This window comes from Canis lupus, chromosome X (genome assembly GCF_048164855.1).
Source record: "Canis lupus baileyi chromosome X, mCanLup2.hap1, whole genome shotgun sequence".
NCBI lineage: Eukaryota > Metazoa > Chordata > Mammalia > Carnivora > Canidae > Canis > Canis lupus.
In genome coordinates, this window is record NC_132876.1 from 71,956,732 (window position 1) to 71,974,519 (window position 17,788).

Here is a 17,788-nt window from a genome sequence, read left to right on the forward strand (position 1 = left end):
ATGTGTGTGCAACCAAGTGTTTATTCATGTATACAAAAAAAATTAATTGAGCTTCTGTTATATGTCAGGCACTGTGCTAAACTCCAGGTATACTACTGTGAGCAAGACAAGCTGTTTCTGTCTTTATGAAGACTACCCTCTTATTGAGTAGACAGAAGGAAAAGAAAGATACACATAAATAAAACTAATTGTAATTTATGATAAAATCAAAAACCACAAGAATGGGTGGGTTCTTTAGATGGAGTGGTCAAGGAAGAACTCTGAAGTATCACTATTGCCAGAAAGGAGCATTATTATTTCAAGGTTTGCGTATCATAGATGAAATCATATTTTCACTGTTTTTATTTGTGTGTATTTAATTATTAATGAGGTTGAACACTTAGGCCATTAAAAAATGTTTTATTGATATTTGTATGTCTTATTCTAAAATCCTCCCCCAAAATTTCTAATTTGAAAATGGGTTCACACTCCTTGAATCTTTTAGCATTATGACAGTCTTCATTAAGGTACGGATTCTTTATTCATTGATTTACTTATTTATCTATTTATTTAACAAATAGTGAGTGCCTACTCTATGCCAATTCTGGGGATATAGAGAGAAAATACACAGTCTAGTCCCACATGGTCCAAACTATAAATGATTTTTTAAAGATTTTTAAAAATTTATTCATAACAGACAGAGAGAGAGAGAGAGAGAGAGAGAGAGGCAGAGACACAGGCAGAGGGAGAAGCAGGCTCCATGCATGGAGCCTGACTTGGGACTCGATCCTGGGTCCTCAGGATCACACCCCGGGCCGAAGGCGATGCTAAACCGCTGGGCCACCTGTGCTGCCCCAAATGATTTTTTTAAAGATTTTATTTATTCATGAGAGACACAGAGAGAGGAAGAGACAAAAGCAGAGGGAGAAGCAGGCTTCATGCAGGGAGTCTGATGTGGGACTCGATCCCAGGTCTCCAGGATCACACACTGGGCCGAAGGCAGGCGCTGAACTGCTGAGCCACCCAGGTGTCCCTATAAATGACTTTATATGCTATCTGAAAAGGCTCTGAATGAATAAATTTGTTAGTAGTTCTTATTTTCTGAAACTAAGTCCAATGTAAATGTTCAACCTAATAAGTGAATAGCTATGTGTAAACCTGTTTGTGGTTTCATGATTACTTTTAACACTATACTGTATATGTGGAGTTTCTTTTCTCTGTTTCTTTTTCCTTTATTTGATGATGAGAAAGTGTTGGTGATAAAATTATTTTTACACATTTTCCATAGGTGTTGGCCTTTCTTCATAGCCTCTTCATTTCCAACAGTTTGACTGTGGAGCTCACACAGGATTTCCTCCCATACAAACAGCAGCTCCAGCTCAGTCTGCAGAATGTGAGTTTGCATATGTGTTTCTTCACCTGTCCCTGCATTCCAATTGGATTTCAGCCCCAGTGACCTTGATCTTGAAATCCCAGGTTATTTCATTCTAGCCAGTTTGTCAGGACATACTGGTGTGGATCATAAATATCTGAGTGTGCTTGTCTTCCAGTTTCAACTCTTACTCTTTGAGGCTTATTGTTAAAACCTACCCTTCCATCCACTGACACCTCTATCTATCCAATAAATATTCAGTTGCTAATTTACTGCATTCCTCTCAGGTTAAGACCCAAATATGGGCTTGTTTAAGCACAGGTCCTATGCTTTACTTCTGTGTTGGTCAGTCAAGGCACTTGTGAGTTTTATGACCATGAATGCCCATTTTGTTCTCTCTTTCTTTTCTCACTAATTACCAGGGTCAAATAAATGATATATAAAAGTTTTTTTATTCACCTTATTTCCTATGCTGGTTCTTTTAGATGGCCATAGGCACAGCCTTTCCATCTTTGTAACATATATAGATTTTTCTCATTTGTTTATTTAACCTACATTTAATGAATGTGTATGGACATAATACATACTCTGTGCCAGGTGTGAACATACCATAGTGATGTAGTTTTTCCATCCTCAGGGAGGATGAAATCTCTTGCAGGAATGAGACATAAACACTGGAGCACATCATAATTCTTTGTGATAAGTGCTTCAATAGTGTTAAGATCAAAATTTTTAAAACACAGAAAGTGGAACATCTGACTGCCTGCCACAGTTAGAGAAGGTATCACTGAGATAGTGACTTTGGACTAGTTGTTACATTGCATAAAATTTGTAGAGTATTTTCATATAAAAAAGTTTTGTAATAAAGTTGGTAGTAGAAATAAACTTCACTTGGTTGTTTAGGAGGATCCTGACTTCTAATTGTTTTGTTTCTTTCTTTTTGGGTACTCACCTTCACCAGAATGTGAAAAGCCCCTGACTTCTGTGGATTTATACAATATACCTATAACCAGGTTGATCATTTGAATCTTCCTCCACATAGAACTTGAAAAGTATGAGTTTAATAACAACCCTTTTTATCTAAATATATGATGAATTCATTCACAAGATAATCAAGATATGCCAACAAGATATGCCAGTTCAGATCACTGTCGTAACAATCTTGATGTTGGACACTAAAGACCTATCTCTAGTGATTTTCATACCCACATTTCAAACAGTGTTTTGCTACTGTGTTTTAGTTGTGTAGTTTTAAAGCACCTTGTCATGTATTTTATCCTAATAGCCAGAATTTGATTCAGAGTCAAGTAGGCAGTAACTTTACTTGAGGCAGAGCTCAGAAGTTGCCATGATAATATTATCTTTGGAAACTTTCTTTATAGTTTCCCATCTTGTAAAGCAGAGGTCAGGCTGGTGCTCAGAATTCTAACAACCCTTATTTATTGGCTTATGTAATTCCCATTAGAAAAAAAAAGTCTCCCAGACGTGTTTTTATGTTTATATTGGTATTTATATTTGTTTCTCTTTTAGTCTTTAGTACTGGTAAACTCCATAAAATTGTTTTCTAGTCATTATGCCATTCAACATTTTTTTTTGCTATGTTGTAGCATTTTATGCAAACCAAGAAAACTCTGCACTGGATCTAAGACCAATAAATGCCTTTAAAAAAAGATTTTATTTATTTATTCATAAGACACACAGAGAGAGAGAGAGGCAGAGACACAGACAGAGGGAAGCAGGCTCCATGTAGGGAGCCTGATGTGGGACTCGATCCCGGGTCTCTAGGATCAGGCCCTGGGCTGAAGGCAGCACTAAACCACTGAGCCATCCGGGCTGCCCAATAAATGCCTTTTAATAATGATGGTGATAATGATAATAATTATGATGATAATGTCTTGACAGACAAGAAATCATTTCTCCAGTACCCGGGAAGAGATGGAAGAACTTAAGAAAAGGATGAAAGAAGCTCCCCAGACATGCAAACTTCCAGGACAGCCTACGATCGAAGGCTATCTCTATACACAGGAGAAATGTGTGTGGGAATACAAGGATAACCCACTGGGTTTCAGTAGGCTAGCACCTACTGCCACTTGCCCTCTCCAAACTCCAGGCACTCATATTGTTCACAGACCCCTGACAATTCACACCTCTTTGGAAAACTGTCTGGGAATAGTGAATAAAAGGGGGGGAGGATAAATTAAAGGGGGAGGTTAAGGATTTGTCTTACAAAGTCTCTGGGATGATAAGATCTAAGATTTTTCTCTGTGATTTAAAATAGGGATTGTTAACTCTTTAATCCTTCTGATGACTCTGACTGGGGGAAAAGGAAGTAGGGGAAAGAAGGCAGAAAAACAATATTTATCACACCTACTATGTGCCAGGCATGGCGCTAAATGCTTTAAATATACTATTTCATTTAATCTTTAAAACCACTTACCATATCCATTTTACTTGAGACCACTGAGGCTTAGAGATCACTAGTTGAAAGTCACCCAATTATCAAATAGCAAGCCTAAGAGTAAATTCAGTTCTATGAAATGCCAAAACCTAATATCCTATCAGTATACCCTATACCTTCCACTGCCTTAGGAACTCAGGGTTGCTCCTAAAGCACTAAACAACAACCACTGATTTCAGTGGGCAAAACAGTTGTTCATTGCTCTTCAAGGAACATTCATTGAATATTGCAGAGGATTCAAGCCTTCCTACCTCCTAAATTACATTATGAAAACCTGTATGTGCTCTTTAATATTCCTTATGAACTATGACTCAATGTTCCCAAAGCCTGTGATTTCAGCCCTGCCCAGAATTATTATTATACCTGGGAAGAAGAGGCAAAAGAGGCGACTCAAATGTTACTTGTGACAAAAACTACTGCAATTCACAAAGCATGGCATTTAAGTAGTGATATTATCATGCTTTTCTTCTCTTAGAGAAATTAACTTTTGATGGTTTTCAAAGATGTGTTCTTCCACTTTTCAGATTTATCTCTTCCACTTTGCACTACAGGATTTCTCAATTTCAGTGCTATTGACATTTTGGCTTGGGTAATTCTTTGTATTTTGGGGGATTATATACATTATAGGGTGTTTTAGCAGCATCTATGGTCTGCCCTCACTTTATTCAAATAGCACTCCCTGGATGTGACGACCTAAAATGTCTCCAGACATTGCCAAGTATCTCTTGGGAGGCAAAATTTCCCTTAGTTGAGAACTACTGCTGTATTTTAAAAGATGTGGGAATAATGATTTTATAATCTTGGCTCTAACATCAAATAACTATGTGGTCCTTCTGTGCCCCAGTTTTCTAATTTGTCAAATGGCTATGATACTGCTATTCAGTTGAATGTTTCCCGAGCATCCTTTTTGCCCGATAATATGCAGTGCATTGGGGATTTGAAAAAATGAACCAATAATTTTTGCCTTCAAGAAGTTCACAGTATGATGAGGAAGATAGACACATATATCAAGAATTATAAGGAAATGTGTTCAGCACTGCATTTGGGGCATATACCTAAGGGCTTCACTGAGGAAGCAGTGTTTGAATTAGAACTTGAATTATGAGTGGAAGTTTGATAGGTAAAACGGGGGTGAAGAGAAATTCAGGTATATACCATTTCATGTTACTTAGGCACAAAGGTGTGTGAGGATATTGTTCATTTTCAGGGTCTTAGTTTGCCAAGAATAGCCCTGGTTTACACCTGCTATCCTGGTGTAATTATTAATAGTGACCCATTCACTTTTAAATATATACTAAATTTCTACTTTTCTACTTAAACCATATGGCCACTTATTTGGTAACTGAAAATAGTTCAATGAGAACCATAGAGGATGGCAAAAGACAAAGTAGGAAAGGTAAATATGATCACATTATAAAGGATTTTGTGGTTCAACCTAAGTTTAAAGACAGTGGGAAAGCCATGCATGATTTATAGGAAAAGTGATATAAATAGAGATATGTATTTAGAAAATATTCCTTTAGCAGAGAATGGACTAGAAAGGAGTGATCAGAGATGGGGGAAATCAGAGAGAAGGTCACTGTAATAATTCATTAGAAAGATGGTGAATTTTTATTTTGCTTGAAATATCTCATTAAACATTGCAAGCAATTCAGTAATAGGGTCCTGAACTAATTCAGTTCTAAATGGAATGGGAAGGAGGAAACAGCTGAAGGAGAGACATGTGAGGAATAGATGGCAGAACCCAACAGCAATCAAATGGGACAGGTTACAGGGAATAAGGAGAAGATTACAGACAAATGTTTCCAACTCATACAATAGGATGAGCAGTAGAAGCTTTTAGAGGAGACATGGCAAGAAGAGTTATTTGGAGCAAGCTAGAGCAGATGTGGAAAGCATTTGATGAGGATTAGGATCTCTCTATGTGCTGTGGGTCAATAACACTGCAGAGTTGGAGTTCAGGGGAAGGTTAAGGCTAGATCTGAAGACCTGTGGCTATGAAGATCAGACTGTACACCACTTCCATCTTGGCAGTGTATTGACCATACAGCCAAAAAATATATATACTCTGTCAGCTCACTTTTGCCTATTTTTGTAGGGGCTTTGGGGATATCCTGGGTGAAATATTACTGCCAGTATGAGAAAGAGACCAAAACGCTTACCATGACGCCTATGGAGCAGAAGCCAGGTGCTAAACAGGTCAGTTCTTTTGTGTGCCATATTTTTTGAAACTCATCTGTGAATGCATCTCAGAGAAGAGTATATCTTGACTTAGCATCAAAGAATCAAGTCCATCACTGTCAAGTGAAGCCATGACTCTGTATGTTCTTGACCTAAGTTTGCATTGGGCCAGATACTACTCAGTTGAGTGAAATATGTTATGTCAAGCCTTCTGAAAGTGGCTATACTTTTTCAGATCCTTTATTAAATTATTATAAGTGCCTGTCACGTTGTACAAGAAAATTTGCAAGAATATAGATGAGTTGCAGGAGGATAGTATTACTTGCTTTTAAGAAGTCTCTACTGTAGGATTCCTTTAAATAGCAAGTGTTTAAAATATTATTCTCCCAATTTCCTTTTTTAGAGAAATATGTCTGTATCCTAAAGTTGGAATAACCTGTACCCCATATTCTATGTAATGTTCAAATATATTTAAGCAGGTAATGCTGCCTCTTCTGTCCTCCAAAGCTTCCCCTATTGCCTAAAATGTCAAGATGAGTTAAACACACTGAGAAGATAGTTACTTACCTAGACGAACCTAATCTGATACTGTGCTATACTATATTATATATATGACCACACAGCCAAAAAATGTTATTCTGTCAAATCATTTTGCCTGTCTTTGTAGAGGCTTTGGAAATTCTCTCTCTCTCTCTCTCTCTCTCTCAGGTTTATTAAGATAAAAGCTGGTAGTCACACTGTTCATATTCTAAAAGTAGTTCGATGTGTCCCTTAAACTGTCACTCAGACTGGGTCTTAAGGCATGATTTTTAAGGATTTTTATTCTTTACAAATTGTTTACAAAATCAACAAGATTCGGGATCCCTGGGTGGCGCAGCGGTTTGGCACCTGCCTTTGGTCCAGGGCGCGATCCTGGAGACCCGGGATCAAATCCCATGTCGGGCTCCCGGTGCATGGAGCCTGCTTCTCCCTCTGCCTGTGTCTCTGCCTCTCTCTGTCTCTCTCTCTCTCTCTCTCTCTCTGTGACTATCATAAATAAATAAAAATTAAAAAAAAATAAATTAAAAAAAATCAAAATCAACAAGGTTCATTAGTTAACACTGAACCTTGGTGGTATGAGAAGACCCAATTTTGGCAGGCAGAAATTTGGAGAAATATTAGGCCAATTGATCTCCATTGCTGGTGCTTTCTGTGGAAGATCCCCCTTTGTGGCTTGTACACAGAAAATTAGAGAGGATGGAGATTTGGTGTCAGGCTATTGAAAACTACCTCTTTTTTTGTTTCTAACCAAAAATTTTGTCACTCTGCTGTGAATGTGTATTGGAGATGGAATGTATCTCTAATGAAGTATACCAAATGGGGTTTCCAGAACCCTCATCCATGCTTCTATATATACCAGTTACTCATTCCTGACTCCAAAAATCTCCTTAGTTTCCAGTCTGTTAATTGCCAAAGTACCTTTCAGTGTCGTTTCAATAAGTTTGTCTTGTGCTGTATCACAGAATTTGTTCCATGTCTGTCAGAACTTAGCCCATGTATCTGACTGGCTAGTGCTTATAAGAAGCACTGTCCTGTAGTTTCTTCCCTTTCTTTTTCTACACATTACTTTCCAAATCCCAGACTTTAGAGTAAGCTTCTTTAGACACTTTGTCTCCTGCTCAGGAACCTACTGCAAAGCTCAAGACAGAAGCAGTAGATAACACTTTCATACCCTCTTAGAAGATAATTGCCAGCTCTCCTTTTAGCTTTTCTTTCCTTCTTTCCTTTTCATTGAGTGGCGGCTTTTTTAAAATTGCAATAGTGTCAGCCTAAATGGTTTTAATGTGAGATTCCTCATGGATTGGAAAGAGGAACTTGGTTCTCTATTTAGAAAGAAGGGGAGGTAGAGTAATAACTTGAATTTCTCTAAAATGAAGTTGGAAATGATTGAAAGATGATTGGCAGATTGAAGGATAGATTCAGAGTTGAGTTTTTATAGTGTAGGAGAGGCAAAAGGATAGACCTGAAAGGGGTTTAAGTGTGCCAATGAGGGAGAAATATTGTCTGTCAGTTCTTCTTGTCAGTTCTCTCAGTTCCTAATACTGGTTTGTGTTTTTGAAAGGTAAATAATACAAGTGAGACTATAATAACACTATAAAATCCACTATTTATTGAATGTCTACTGTGTGCCAGCCACTGAGATAGACACTTTTCACCATGTGCCTCATCTACTTTCCCAGAAGCCCTGTCAAGTATTATTAGTTCAATTTGAAGATGGAGGAATTAGCACTCTTTCTGACTATGGTACTCGCCAGTATTCCCTAGTTCAGCCTATCAGCTTCCACTTGTGTTACGCTGCTTACTTTACAGATTATCTTCCCAAATTCTATTTTATAAGGTCCCAATTACTTCCTGTCAGGCAGTTCTGGTAAGAGGAAAGAGTGCTATATTTTGACTTTCAGCAACTAGGTTTAAATCCTAGCTCTGTGGCCCAGTAGCTTTTTGACCCCAAGTAAATTACATGATGTTGGTCTGTATCATTTTCCTCATCAGAAAAATGGTAAGAATGATACTGTAGTTCATAAAAATTTCTTGGGCACTAATTCTTTCCTAGATACTAGAGACATAAAGGTAAATAAGATGCTGCCCATGCCCTTGCGTTCTCAGTCAATTGGGGAAATAAGGCACGGAAACAGAAAGCTCTAATATAATGCACAAAACACATAATGAGCAGTGTCTGGGATTGGGGAAGGATTTGGGAGGAAATGAAACCTGAACTGCAGTTTGTAGAACAATTGAGATTTAGCCAGACCAAGAATATAGATAAAAATCATTGAAGGTGGAGGAAACATTATTTGCAGTTATAGAGTCACAAAAGTATGGCATGTATGAAATGATGGTACTCCTGCATGGATGGAGTATAACACACATGGGCATAGCTATGGATAGCATGGAGTAATAGGCAGGGCCTCAGCCTCTGAGCTGTGATGCCTCTGATTCTGAAGGAGTTGAGAGTCTAAGGAGGGAGGGTGAGTATATGATGCTGTCAATCACTGTCAACTTGAAAGTCTAGTAATTCTTGACACCCTTATTATTGGGGTAAAGAAGGCAGATTGAAGGATGGATTCAGCGTTGAGCTTTTATAGTGTAGGAGAGGCAAAAGGATAGACCTGAAAGGGGGTTGAGTGTGCCAATGAGGGAGAAATATTATTTGATTAGCTGGATCAACTGTACGGGCCAGTTTGGATGGCATAGTACCCAGAAACACTTGGGCACTTAGGAAGTGTTTCTGAATTCCTGACAGCAAGGTAGTTAGCATTATCCCCATTTAATAAATTGTGCTGTTAAGATTGAGATTGGAAAATGATTTGTCCTGGGTTGCCAGCCAGTAAATGACAAAACTGAGATAAAACCCTAGGTGTTAAGCTTCCTAGTTTACTTCTATTTCCACTATACTGACTTGGGTGATTTTCAGTTAGCTATTTTACCTCTCTGAGCTTCACTTCTTTCTAAGGGTTGTTATGAAGAAAATTAAAATTTCCTAGCATAATGTGTGGCAAATACAAGGTAATTGATAAATGTTACTTCTCTTTCCTATACCACATTGTCTCTATGAGATAAGAGAGGGAAACTGAACAATGTGGAATTGGGAAATTTTAATCTGTGGACACAGTGAATTTCAGTGGCCTTTAATAAGTGGCCACTTAATAGCAACCATAAGACTAAGGTAGGCTACACTATTCTGCATATATGAAATATCAAATGCCACTTTGAGTAATGCATAAATTTGCTTATTTTCTCTACTCCTGCCCTATCTCCAGAGAGATTGCTTTTGTGATTCTTATCTTCCTGAAGTGTCTGGAGGTGGGGAATGAAAATGTTTCTCTCCCCTCCTCCATCTGCCAATTTAATGGAAGGAGGGTTGCATAAAGCCACTCGTAACTTGGAGGTTTTATGAACATTTTATTCAGTACACTTAATGCCATTTGGTCAACCTGTTTCTCCTACATTCTCCTCATATTATGTATAATGAGCTTCCTATTTAATCTACCATCCTTGGAAAAGAGTACTGACCTACCCCAAGCATTTTTCCTGGTCTCAACCATTAATTACTAGAGCAAGAATAAACCATCTGCCATCTTGCTGCAAATACTGTTTGAAGGGACAAAGTTCTCAGTGAGGTTACACGTTGCCCCTGCTGCCCTGACAGATGCCTTCCAAGTGACTGAGGATACTGCAGGAGGCAGAAGCAGCTTCTGTGCATTTTTTTCAAATTGGCTATTAATTATTTTCTTGTATCAGGGGCCTTTGGACTTAACCTTGAAGTACTGCGTGAGGAGGAAGACAGAGTCTATCGACAAAAGGTTCTGTTTTGATATAGAAACTAATGAAAGGTAAGCTATGCTAGTATGAATTGGTAATGTCCCCATGTGCTAGGTGCTGAACCTGAGTGTAGATCTTTTATTTTCCTCTATCATCTCTTATTGATGAAAATGAGTAAATCTATTCATGATATTATTGTCTTGGCTCTTCTGGCTACTATTCACAGGAATCCCTGTGAGACCTGAACCATTGTTAGTTCTCCCAGTGGAAACTTTAGTCAGCTTTACCTTGCCTGCTCAAGGCAGAATAAGTCACTCCTAGGATTTAATTTGTTATCAGATATGCAAATGTCAACATTTGGTGATGCCGCAAGGACAAGATAACAAAACTCATTCTTTTTTTTTTTTTGGAGTATCGAGTTTTTATTTAAATTCCAGTTAATTAACATATAGTGTAATATTAGTTTCAGGCGTAGAATTTAGTGATTCATCATGTATATACAACACCAGTGCTCATCACAAGTGCCCTCCTTAATGGCCATCACCTATTTAACCCACGCCCCACCTCCCCTTCAGCAATCTCAGCTTGTTCTCTATAGTCAAGAGTCTGTTTCCTGGTTTGCCTCTCTTTTTTCCCCCAGGGTTTATCTGTTTCATTTATTAAAATTCACATGAGTAAAATTGTATGGTATTTGTCTTTCTCTGACTTATTTCATTTAGCATAATGCTCTCTAGGTCCATCCACGTTGTTGCAAATGGCAAGATTTTGTTCTTTTTGATGGCTGAATAATATTCTTCTGTGTGTGTGTGTGTGTGTGTGTGTGTGTGTGTGTGTGTGTGTGGTGTTGTTATACAACATATATTCTTTATCCATTCATCAGTCATTGGATATTTGGGCTCTCTCCATAATTTGCCTATTGTTGATAATGCTGCTATAAACATTGTGGTGCATATATTCTTTTGTATCAGTACTTTTTTTTGTCCTTTGAATAAATACCTAGTAGTATAATTGCTAAATCATAGGGTAGTTCTATTTTTAACTTTTTGAGGAACCTCCATACGGTTTTCCAGAGTGGCTGCACGCACTTTGCATTCCCACCAATAGTGTAAGAGGAGTGATTCCCCTTTCTCCACATCCTTGCCAACATGTTTTTCCTTTGTTGTTAATTTTAGCTATTCTGACAGTGTGAGGTAAATCTCATTGTAGTTTTGATTTGTATTTTCCTGATGATGAGTGATGTTGAGCATCTTTTCATGTGTCTGTTAGCCCTCTATATGTCTTTTTTTGAAAAATGTCTGTGCATGTCCTCTGCTCATTTCTTAACTGGATTACTTGTTTTTTGGGTATTGAGTTTGATTAGTTCTTTAGATTTTGTATACTCTTTATTATATATGTCATTTGCAAATATCTTCTCCCATTCAGCAAAACTCATTCTTTTATCTCCTAATGTAGCATACAAGAATAAGTGAATTGAAACACATTTTTAAAGAGGAGATAGGATGGAGGATGGTAGTGGTACTGGGGAGTCTTTTTCCCCCACTTGGTGCAAACATGATACAGACTTTCCCTGCTTTGCAGATATTTATGTAAATTGGAAATAGTTTGAGAATCAACTTTCTGATTTCAGCTAGGGCTTTCAAACTTTGTACTTTGTTGCATTTGTTTCTCACCGATACCCTCTTTTTGTTTTCTGGACCTGGGCACTTTTATCAGAGGTGAATTTAACCTTGAAATTTTAAAATGAGAACATTTGGAATTACTTTGGAGAAAAGCATGTTATGTAGTAGAGAGGTTAATCCAAAATTCAGTGAATAAATGTTTCTATATGTTATTTCAGTCTATTATTTCTATGTATTGGGTACTGCATAGTAAAATAGAATGTAACAAAATGGTTAGATTCCTAGAAAGGGGCTTAAAGGTCAAATTACTGTATAATATAAACAAAACTATCAATGACTGGAATCATAAAGATTAGACTGAGTTGAGGGTTCTTTTTTTTTTTTTGGTCTGGAAATAAGTAAAAAATCCTTTTCCCTATTTGAAATTTTTGTTTATCTATATAATTTCTTTGTTAAAAAATGGATGGTCCTGACCAAAGATGATTGTGATAGTAAACGTTGTGAGTGGTAACCATGAGATTATCACTCATTTTTCCAACGGCTTCAGGCCTAGTGGGAAGGGGGAACCATACTTCTATTTCCTGCAGAAAATGACTATTGGCTGTGGCTTCTCTTTCATGAATCTTTATTGTCTCTTGCTCTGTAGCATCAAAGTGCTTAAAAGAAATTAAAATTTTCTGTGTCTAATTTCATTCTGATTCAAGTTCAGCTTAAATTTGCAAGCTACTTGCAAATAATATTCTCATAAACTCAAAGCAGTTGCAAACAATTTGGCCCTGAGATTAGGTGCTGGGACCAGTTTATCTTTATATATCTTGCACCCAGTGCTATGCATGGATCAGGATAGGTACTAAGTTTTCTGTTTGTTTTTAAATGTATTTTCCCACCCCATAATGCTGAGGAATTCTAAGACTAGAAGCCAGCAATTAAAGTTTCGATGTGTCTGTGATTTTAGTTACCACATATTAGGAGCTTAAAAAAAATCACTCAATTAATCTCTCCTTCATTTTACAGGTGAGGCGACTGAGACTTGAATATGTTAAGTGACATGCCCAAAGTCACATAGTGGCAAGGCAGAGCTCAAGCACTTGTCTCCAAAGTCCATGTTCTTTTCAATTTATTCCATTGTCTTATAAGGAGAATAAACATGCTGTGAAATAAAGGGTAAAATATAGTAAAGAACAGTTGCCAAGGTACATCTGTGCACATGAAATTTTCTAAGGGATGTGACATCTACTTTCCTGGTTAGTAAATCTGATATAAGAAACAAAGTCAGCATTCCCAGCAGGCATCTGGCACCTTTACTCATGTCCCTGCAGCACAGAGAGCAAAGGATTCACTGAATCTCTTTTACTAACTCAGGAATAGAGGATACCTTTTTTTTTTAAGATTTTATTTATGGGGATCCCTAGATGACTCAGCGATTTAGCACTTGCCTTCGGCCCAGGGTGTGATCTTGGAGTCCCGGGATCAAGTCCCACATTAGGCTCCCTGCATGGAGCCTGCATGTCCCTCTGCCTGTGTCTCTGCCTCTCTCTGTCTCGAATCAATCAATCAATAAAATCTTTTTTTTTTTAAGATCCTGAGCCACCCACGCTTCCCGAGGATAACTTTTTAAAAAAAATTAATTTTGCTGTCAGTATTTGAAACCACAGGCTTATAGCTCATAGAGCTTGAAGTGCAATAATAGTAATAATAATAATAAATAACAACAACAAACAACAACTGCTAACATTTGCTGAGTACCTCCTAATGTACCAGGCACTATTCTCACTTAGCTCTGGAAATGTATAATTTCCTTTAATCCTCACTACAGTTTTGTGAGGTATGGGGTATTATCCCAGTTACACAAAGGAAGACAAGGAGACAGAAAGAAATTAAGCAATTTAGGTAACACATGGTAGGGCCAGGATCCAAATCCACACTATTAACCATTGCACTGTATTGCACATATGCTGCATATACCTTTTTGTTCTGGATGAGTGACTGGGGTCTCAGGAAGGGCAGATGATTTGTCTAAGGTCATAAAGATAGTCAATGGAAGATCTTGTACTAGAAGTGAATATTCTGGGATGCCTGGGTCGCTCAGCATTGGAGCATCTGCCTTTGGCTCAGGGTGTGATCCCGGAGTCCCAGGATTGAGTCCCACATTGGGCTCCCTGCATGGAGCCTGCTTCTTCCTCTGCCTATGTCTCTGCCTCTCTCTCTCTGCCTCTCATGAATAAATAAATAAAATCTTTAAAAAAATAGAAGTCAATATTCTTTCTACTTTGTCACCCTGTTCTTATCAATTATTCTTTGAATTTGACTTTCTGTGGCAGCCAAGAATCCTCAAATGCCTCTTGAATAGTCATTTATTTATACTTTCAGTCTCTCTGTAAGGTGAAGAAAAGACACACACTGGTTTTTGGATTTCCCAGATAGGGAATCTGAGTTCCAGATGGGTTTAATGTCATAATGTCATATCTGGTCTGCATTGTCTGCTTTTTTGTCCATGGCCCATTTACTTGTTTTTCCTCTGGCTTCAAGATTCAGCTGGGTAGCTATCTTTCCAAAGATTTCTAGACTTTCTAGCCCCATGTGATATATCCAAAAGGTTGGTTATTTGTTAGAAAAGGGTAAACTTGAAAATATCCAGTGCCCAATTGATTTTGGCTTAAAAATCATTTGAAGGGCAGCCCAGGTGGCTCAGTGGTTTAGCACTGCCTTCGGCCCAGGGCATGATCCTGGAGTCCCAGGATTGAGTCCCATGTCGGGCTCCCTGCATAGAGCCTGCTTCTCCCTCTGCCTTTGTCTCTGTCTCTTTCTCTCTCCCTGTGTCTCTCATGAATAAATAAAAATCTTTAAAAAACCATTTGAGGGTTTTCCTTTTTTTAAAAAAGATTTTATATATTTATTCATGAGAGACACAGAGAGTGAGAGAGAGAGGCAGAGACACAGGCAGAGGGAGAAGCAGGCTACATGCAGGGAGTCGGATGTGGGACTCAATCCCAGGACTCCAGGATCACACCCTGGGCCAAAAGCATGCACTAAACCACTGAGCCACCCAGGGATCCCTGAGAGTTTTCCTTTTTAAGATGTACTTTAATGGAGTAAAATATAGAAAGTTGAATATGAATCCCATGATAATCAAAACTGGAAGGGACCTCTCAGCTCATCTGGTCTAATACTGTTTAGATAAAGAAACTAAGGCCCACAGAGGCCCAGTTACTTTTCCAGACTCTCTGAACTCTCTTGTCATTGTTCTTGTCATTCTATGACTCTGAGAGAGGTCTTATCTTAATACAGAATGAGTAAGAGGAACAGGTTTCTCACAATGGTGCAGATATGCAGATGACGCAAGGAGACTTTATGTTTGCAATAATATGGTCAATCTGAAATTCTCAGTTTGGTTGTGAAGGTCTGTAAAGACCATATTCAGAGTATATCAACTTGGAGTGTCTCTAGTTATAGGTAACCCACGTAAATTGAAAAAAAAAAAAAAAACTGGGTTTGAGGCCATCTCCTATGGAGTAGAGGCCTTGTAGCATAGTGGTTAAGAAAGAACATGGCTGTTGGACCAGAATTCCTAAAGTCAAATCCTGGCTCTATACTTACCCACTGTGTGAATTTAGGGAACATCTCAGTGCATCAGTTTCCCCTTCTGTAAAATAAGGATTACTATATAATACCTGCTTTATAGGTTCCTGGGTAGATAACATGAATTAATACTTATAAAGTACTTAGAACAGACTCTGGCATCTAGTGAGCATTCAGTAACTGTTAGTTATTCTTAGTAATAAGATTGCTTAAATCAGCCAAATGTCTCCTCCCTCTGCTGAGCCAGTGTGCATGTTGTTGAATTCTTTCCAACTGGAAACATTCCTTGGACATCATGGATGGTGGAAGTAGCAAAGCCATTTTTTTTTTTTGATGGATGAATGTGCCCATGCTGAACATGTTTGCTCCTAGAGCCCAGACCAAACTCCTGGTTTCCAAGAAAGGCAGAGAGAGCCACAGTTTGGCTCAAATGCAATGGAGCCAATTTAATTGTGTATTATGATAAGGTCTTTTTGCATCTGCCTTCCTATCTCCTTGACTGACCCTGGCATGGGGCTGCTGAGATAGCACCTACCCCAGGGTTCCCAAAGTTACAGTTCTCTAAATGTTTCATTGTTGTTTTGTTTTGTTTTGTTTTGTTTTGAGTAAAAGAGATTTTTGAAAGATTGGAATTCTGTATGTGCCTGCTCAGTGTGACACCTCCCAGGGCAGAGAGGGACCCTAGATCACAGTACTCCATTATTTCAGGTGAGTTTTCTACTTTTAACTTGGTCATTTTTTTTCCCTTAGGCCAGGAACCATCACTTTGCAGGCCCTTTCAGAAGCTAACAGAAGGCTATGGATGGAGGCCATGGATGGAAAAGAACCTGTAAGTTATCTCAGGACACTGGAGAAACCTCAGCACCACAGTCTAGTATATGAATGTCCTTAGTGGTACCAGTGAGTCAAGGATGATTAAATAGTCAGATCTTCAGACTCTTGAGAGCTAGAAGGAATTTTTGGCGCGACATTTCATGTTTAAGAAGTCAGGCAATTTGAGTTCCAGAGAAGATGAGGTACTTCTTAGGGATTACTCTCAGAAAAGGCATAAAAACTGGACCTAGAATCCAAGTTTCTCAGCTTCTTGTTTCACTGTAGGATGAGGCAGCTGTGCCCATAAGATCTTCTTAAGAAAGAAAATTAAGCCTTTTTTCATTTTATAAAACTAATATCTGTTCAGTTAGAAAGATGGAAAATAATTGTATTAATTGAATAAGCATTTATTATGATTTTATCCAAAGTACTTTTGTTGCCCCCATCTTATATTCCCAGGTCAGCTTATTCTCTTTAAGGGTACAGCTGATGAGAAGATGGTACTGGCATCCTATATCCCAAGATGTACCAGTCTGTTTAGAACATTGTTACACAGAAGGTCAAGCAGTACCTTAAAAGGTTTAGTGATTGTCATAGAAAGACAAATATGAAGAGTCAGAAATTACTAAAAAGCACTTTTTCTCTTCAGTATCTTCCATGCAGGTTTATTCTAGTGGTATATGAAGTAACATAACCTTCCTACTGTTGCAATTAAAAACCTAAATCTGGATCCTAGTTGTGCCATTCAGTGGTTGTATAACTTTAAGGAAGTTATTCTCTTTGAGATTCAGTTTTCTTCTCTTTAGTAAAATGGGGTTAATAATCTCATTCTTCTTAACTCACAAAGTTTCTTTGAAAAATCAAATGAATGAAATTCTGTCAACCATAGTGTGCTATATTAGTTTTAGATATTTCTATCTGGCCTGAAGGATGACTGCAAAGCTACTGAGATTCAATAATATTTGGATATAGTCAAATCTCTTTGTTTTATTCAAGGCAAAAATGTACTAAGAGGGAGAAATATACTCCAGGGTTTTCTTTCTGTGTCTCCTCAGTGCCCTGGAGACTAAAGAGGAGTACCAAGATCTCAGATTGCATTTATAGCCAACTAAGGAGATAGCAGGAAAGAAGTGGTATTGTGAGGCTTGCCATGCAGAAAATAATCCATGACCTGTCTCTCTGCCCTCCTTCCCAGAAACCTGGAGCTTAACTATTGCATGCCTATCATGTTTCTACAGGAGGGTGGTAGGAGGTTCAGCAAGGCAATTTATTCTTGATTCCATCTTCTGAACTTATTTTCTCTTCAGATTTTAAAGATCAAAGTATGCAGATGGCTTTTTATAGAGAATGACATTAGAATACGGGTCCACTGAATGTGGATCCCTAACAACTTGATTGTAATAGACTTTCTACAAATACCTTGCTTATGCAAGTGGCAGCAAGGGCTGACAGCACAGAAATCTCACTCATTGAAATAATCCACGG

The 17,788-nt window shown here is 38.1% G+C and overlaps 1 protein-coding gene across 5 annotated transcripts in view; it reads left to right on the forward strand.

Annotated features, from left to right (window-relative positions):
* OPHN1 (oligophrenin 1) overlaps positions 1-17,788 on the forward strand; it is a 526,199-nt gene that overhangs the window by 355,830 nt on the left and 152,581 nt on the right. For all 5 annotated transcript variants that reach the window (XM_072817292.1, XM_072817295.1, XM_072817294.1 and 2 more), the window contains 5 exons: positions 1,268-1,372; positions 3,254-3,383; positions 5,908-6,008; positions 10,272-10,363; positions 16,241-16,319. In XM_072817292.1, the coding sequence (XP_072673393.1) occupies positions 1,268-1,372; positions 3,254-3,383; positions 5,908-6,008; positions 10,272-10,363; positions 16,241-16,319 (507 nt within the window). The remainder of the gene's footprint in view (positions 1-1,267; positions 1,373-3,253; positions 3,384-5,907; positions 6,009-10,271; positions 10,364-16,240; positions 16,320-17,788) is intronic.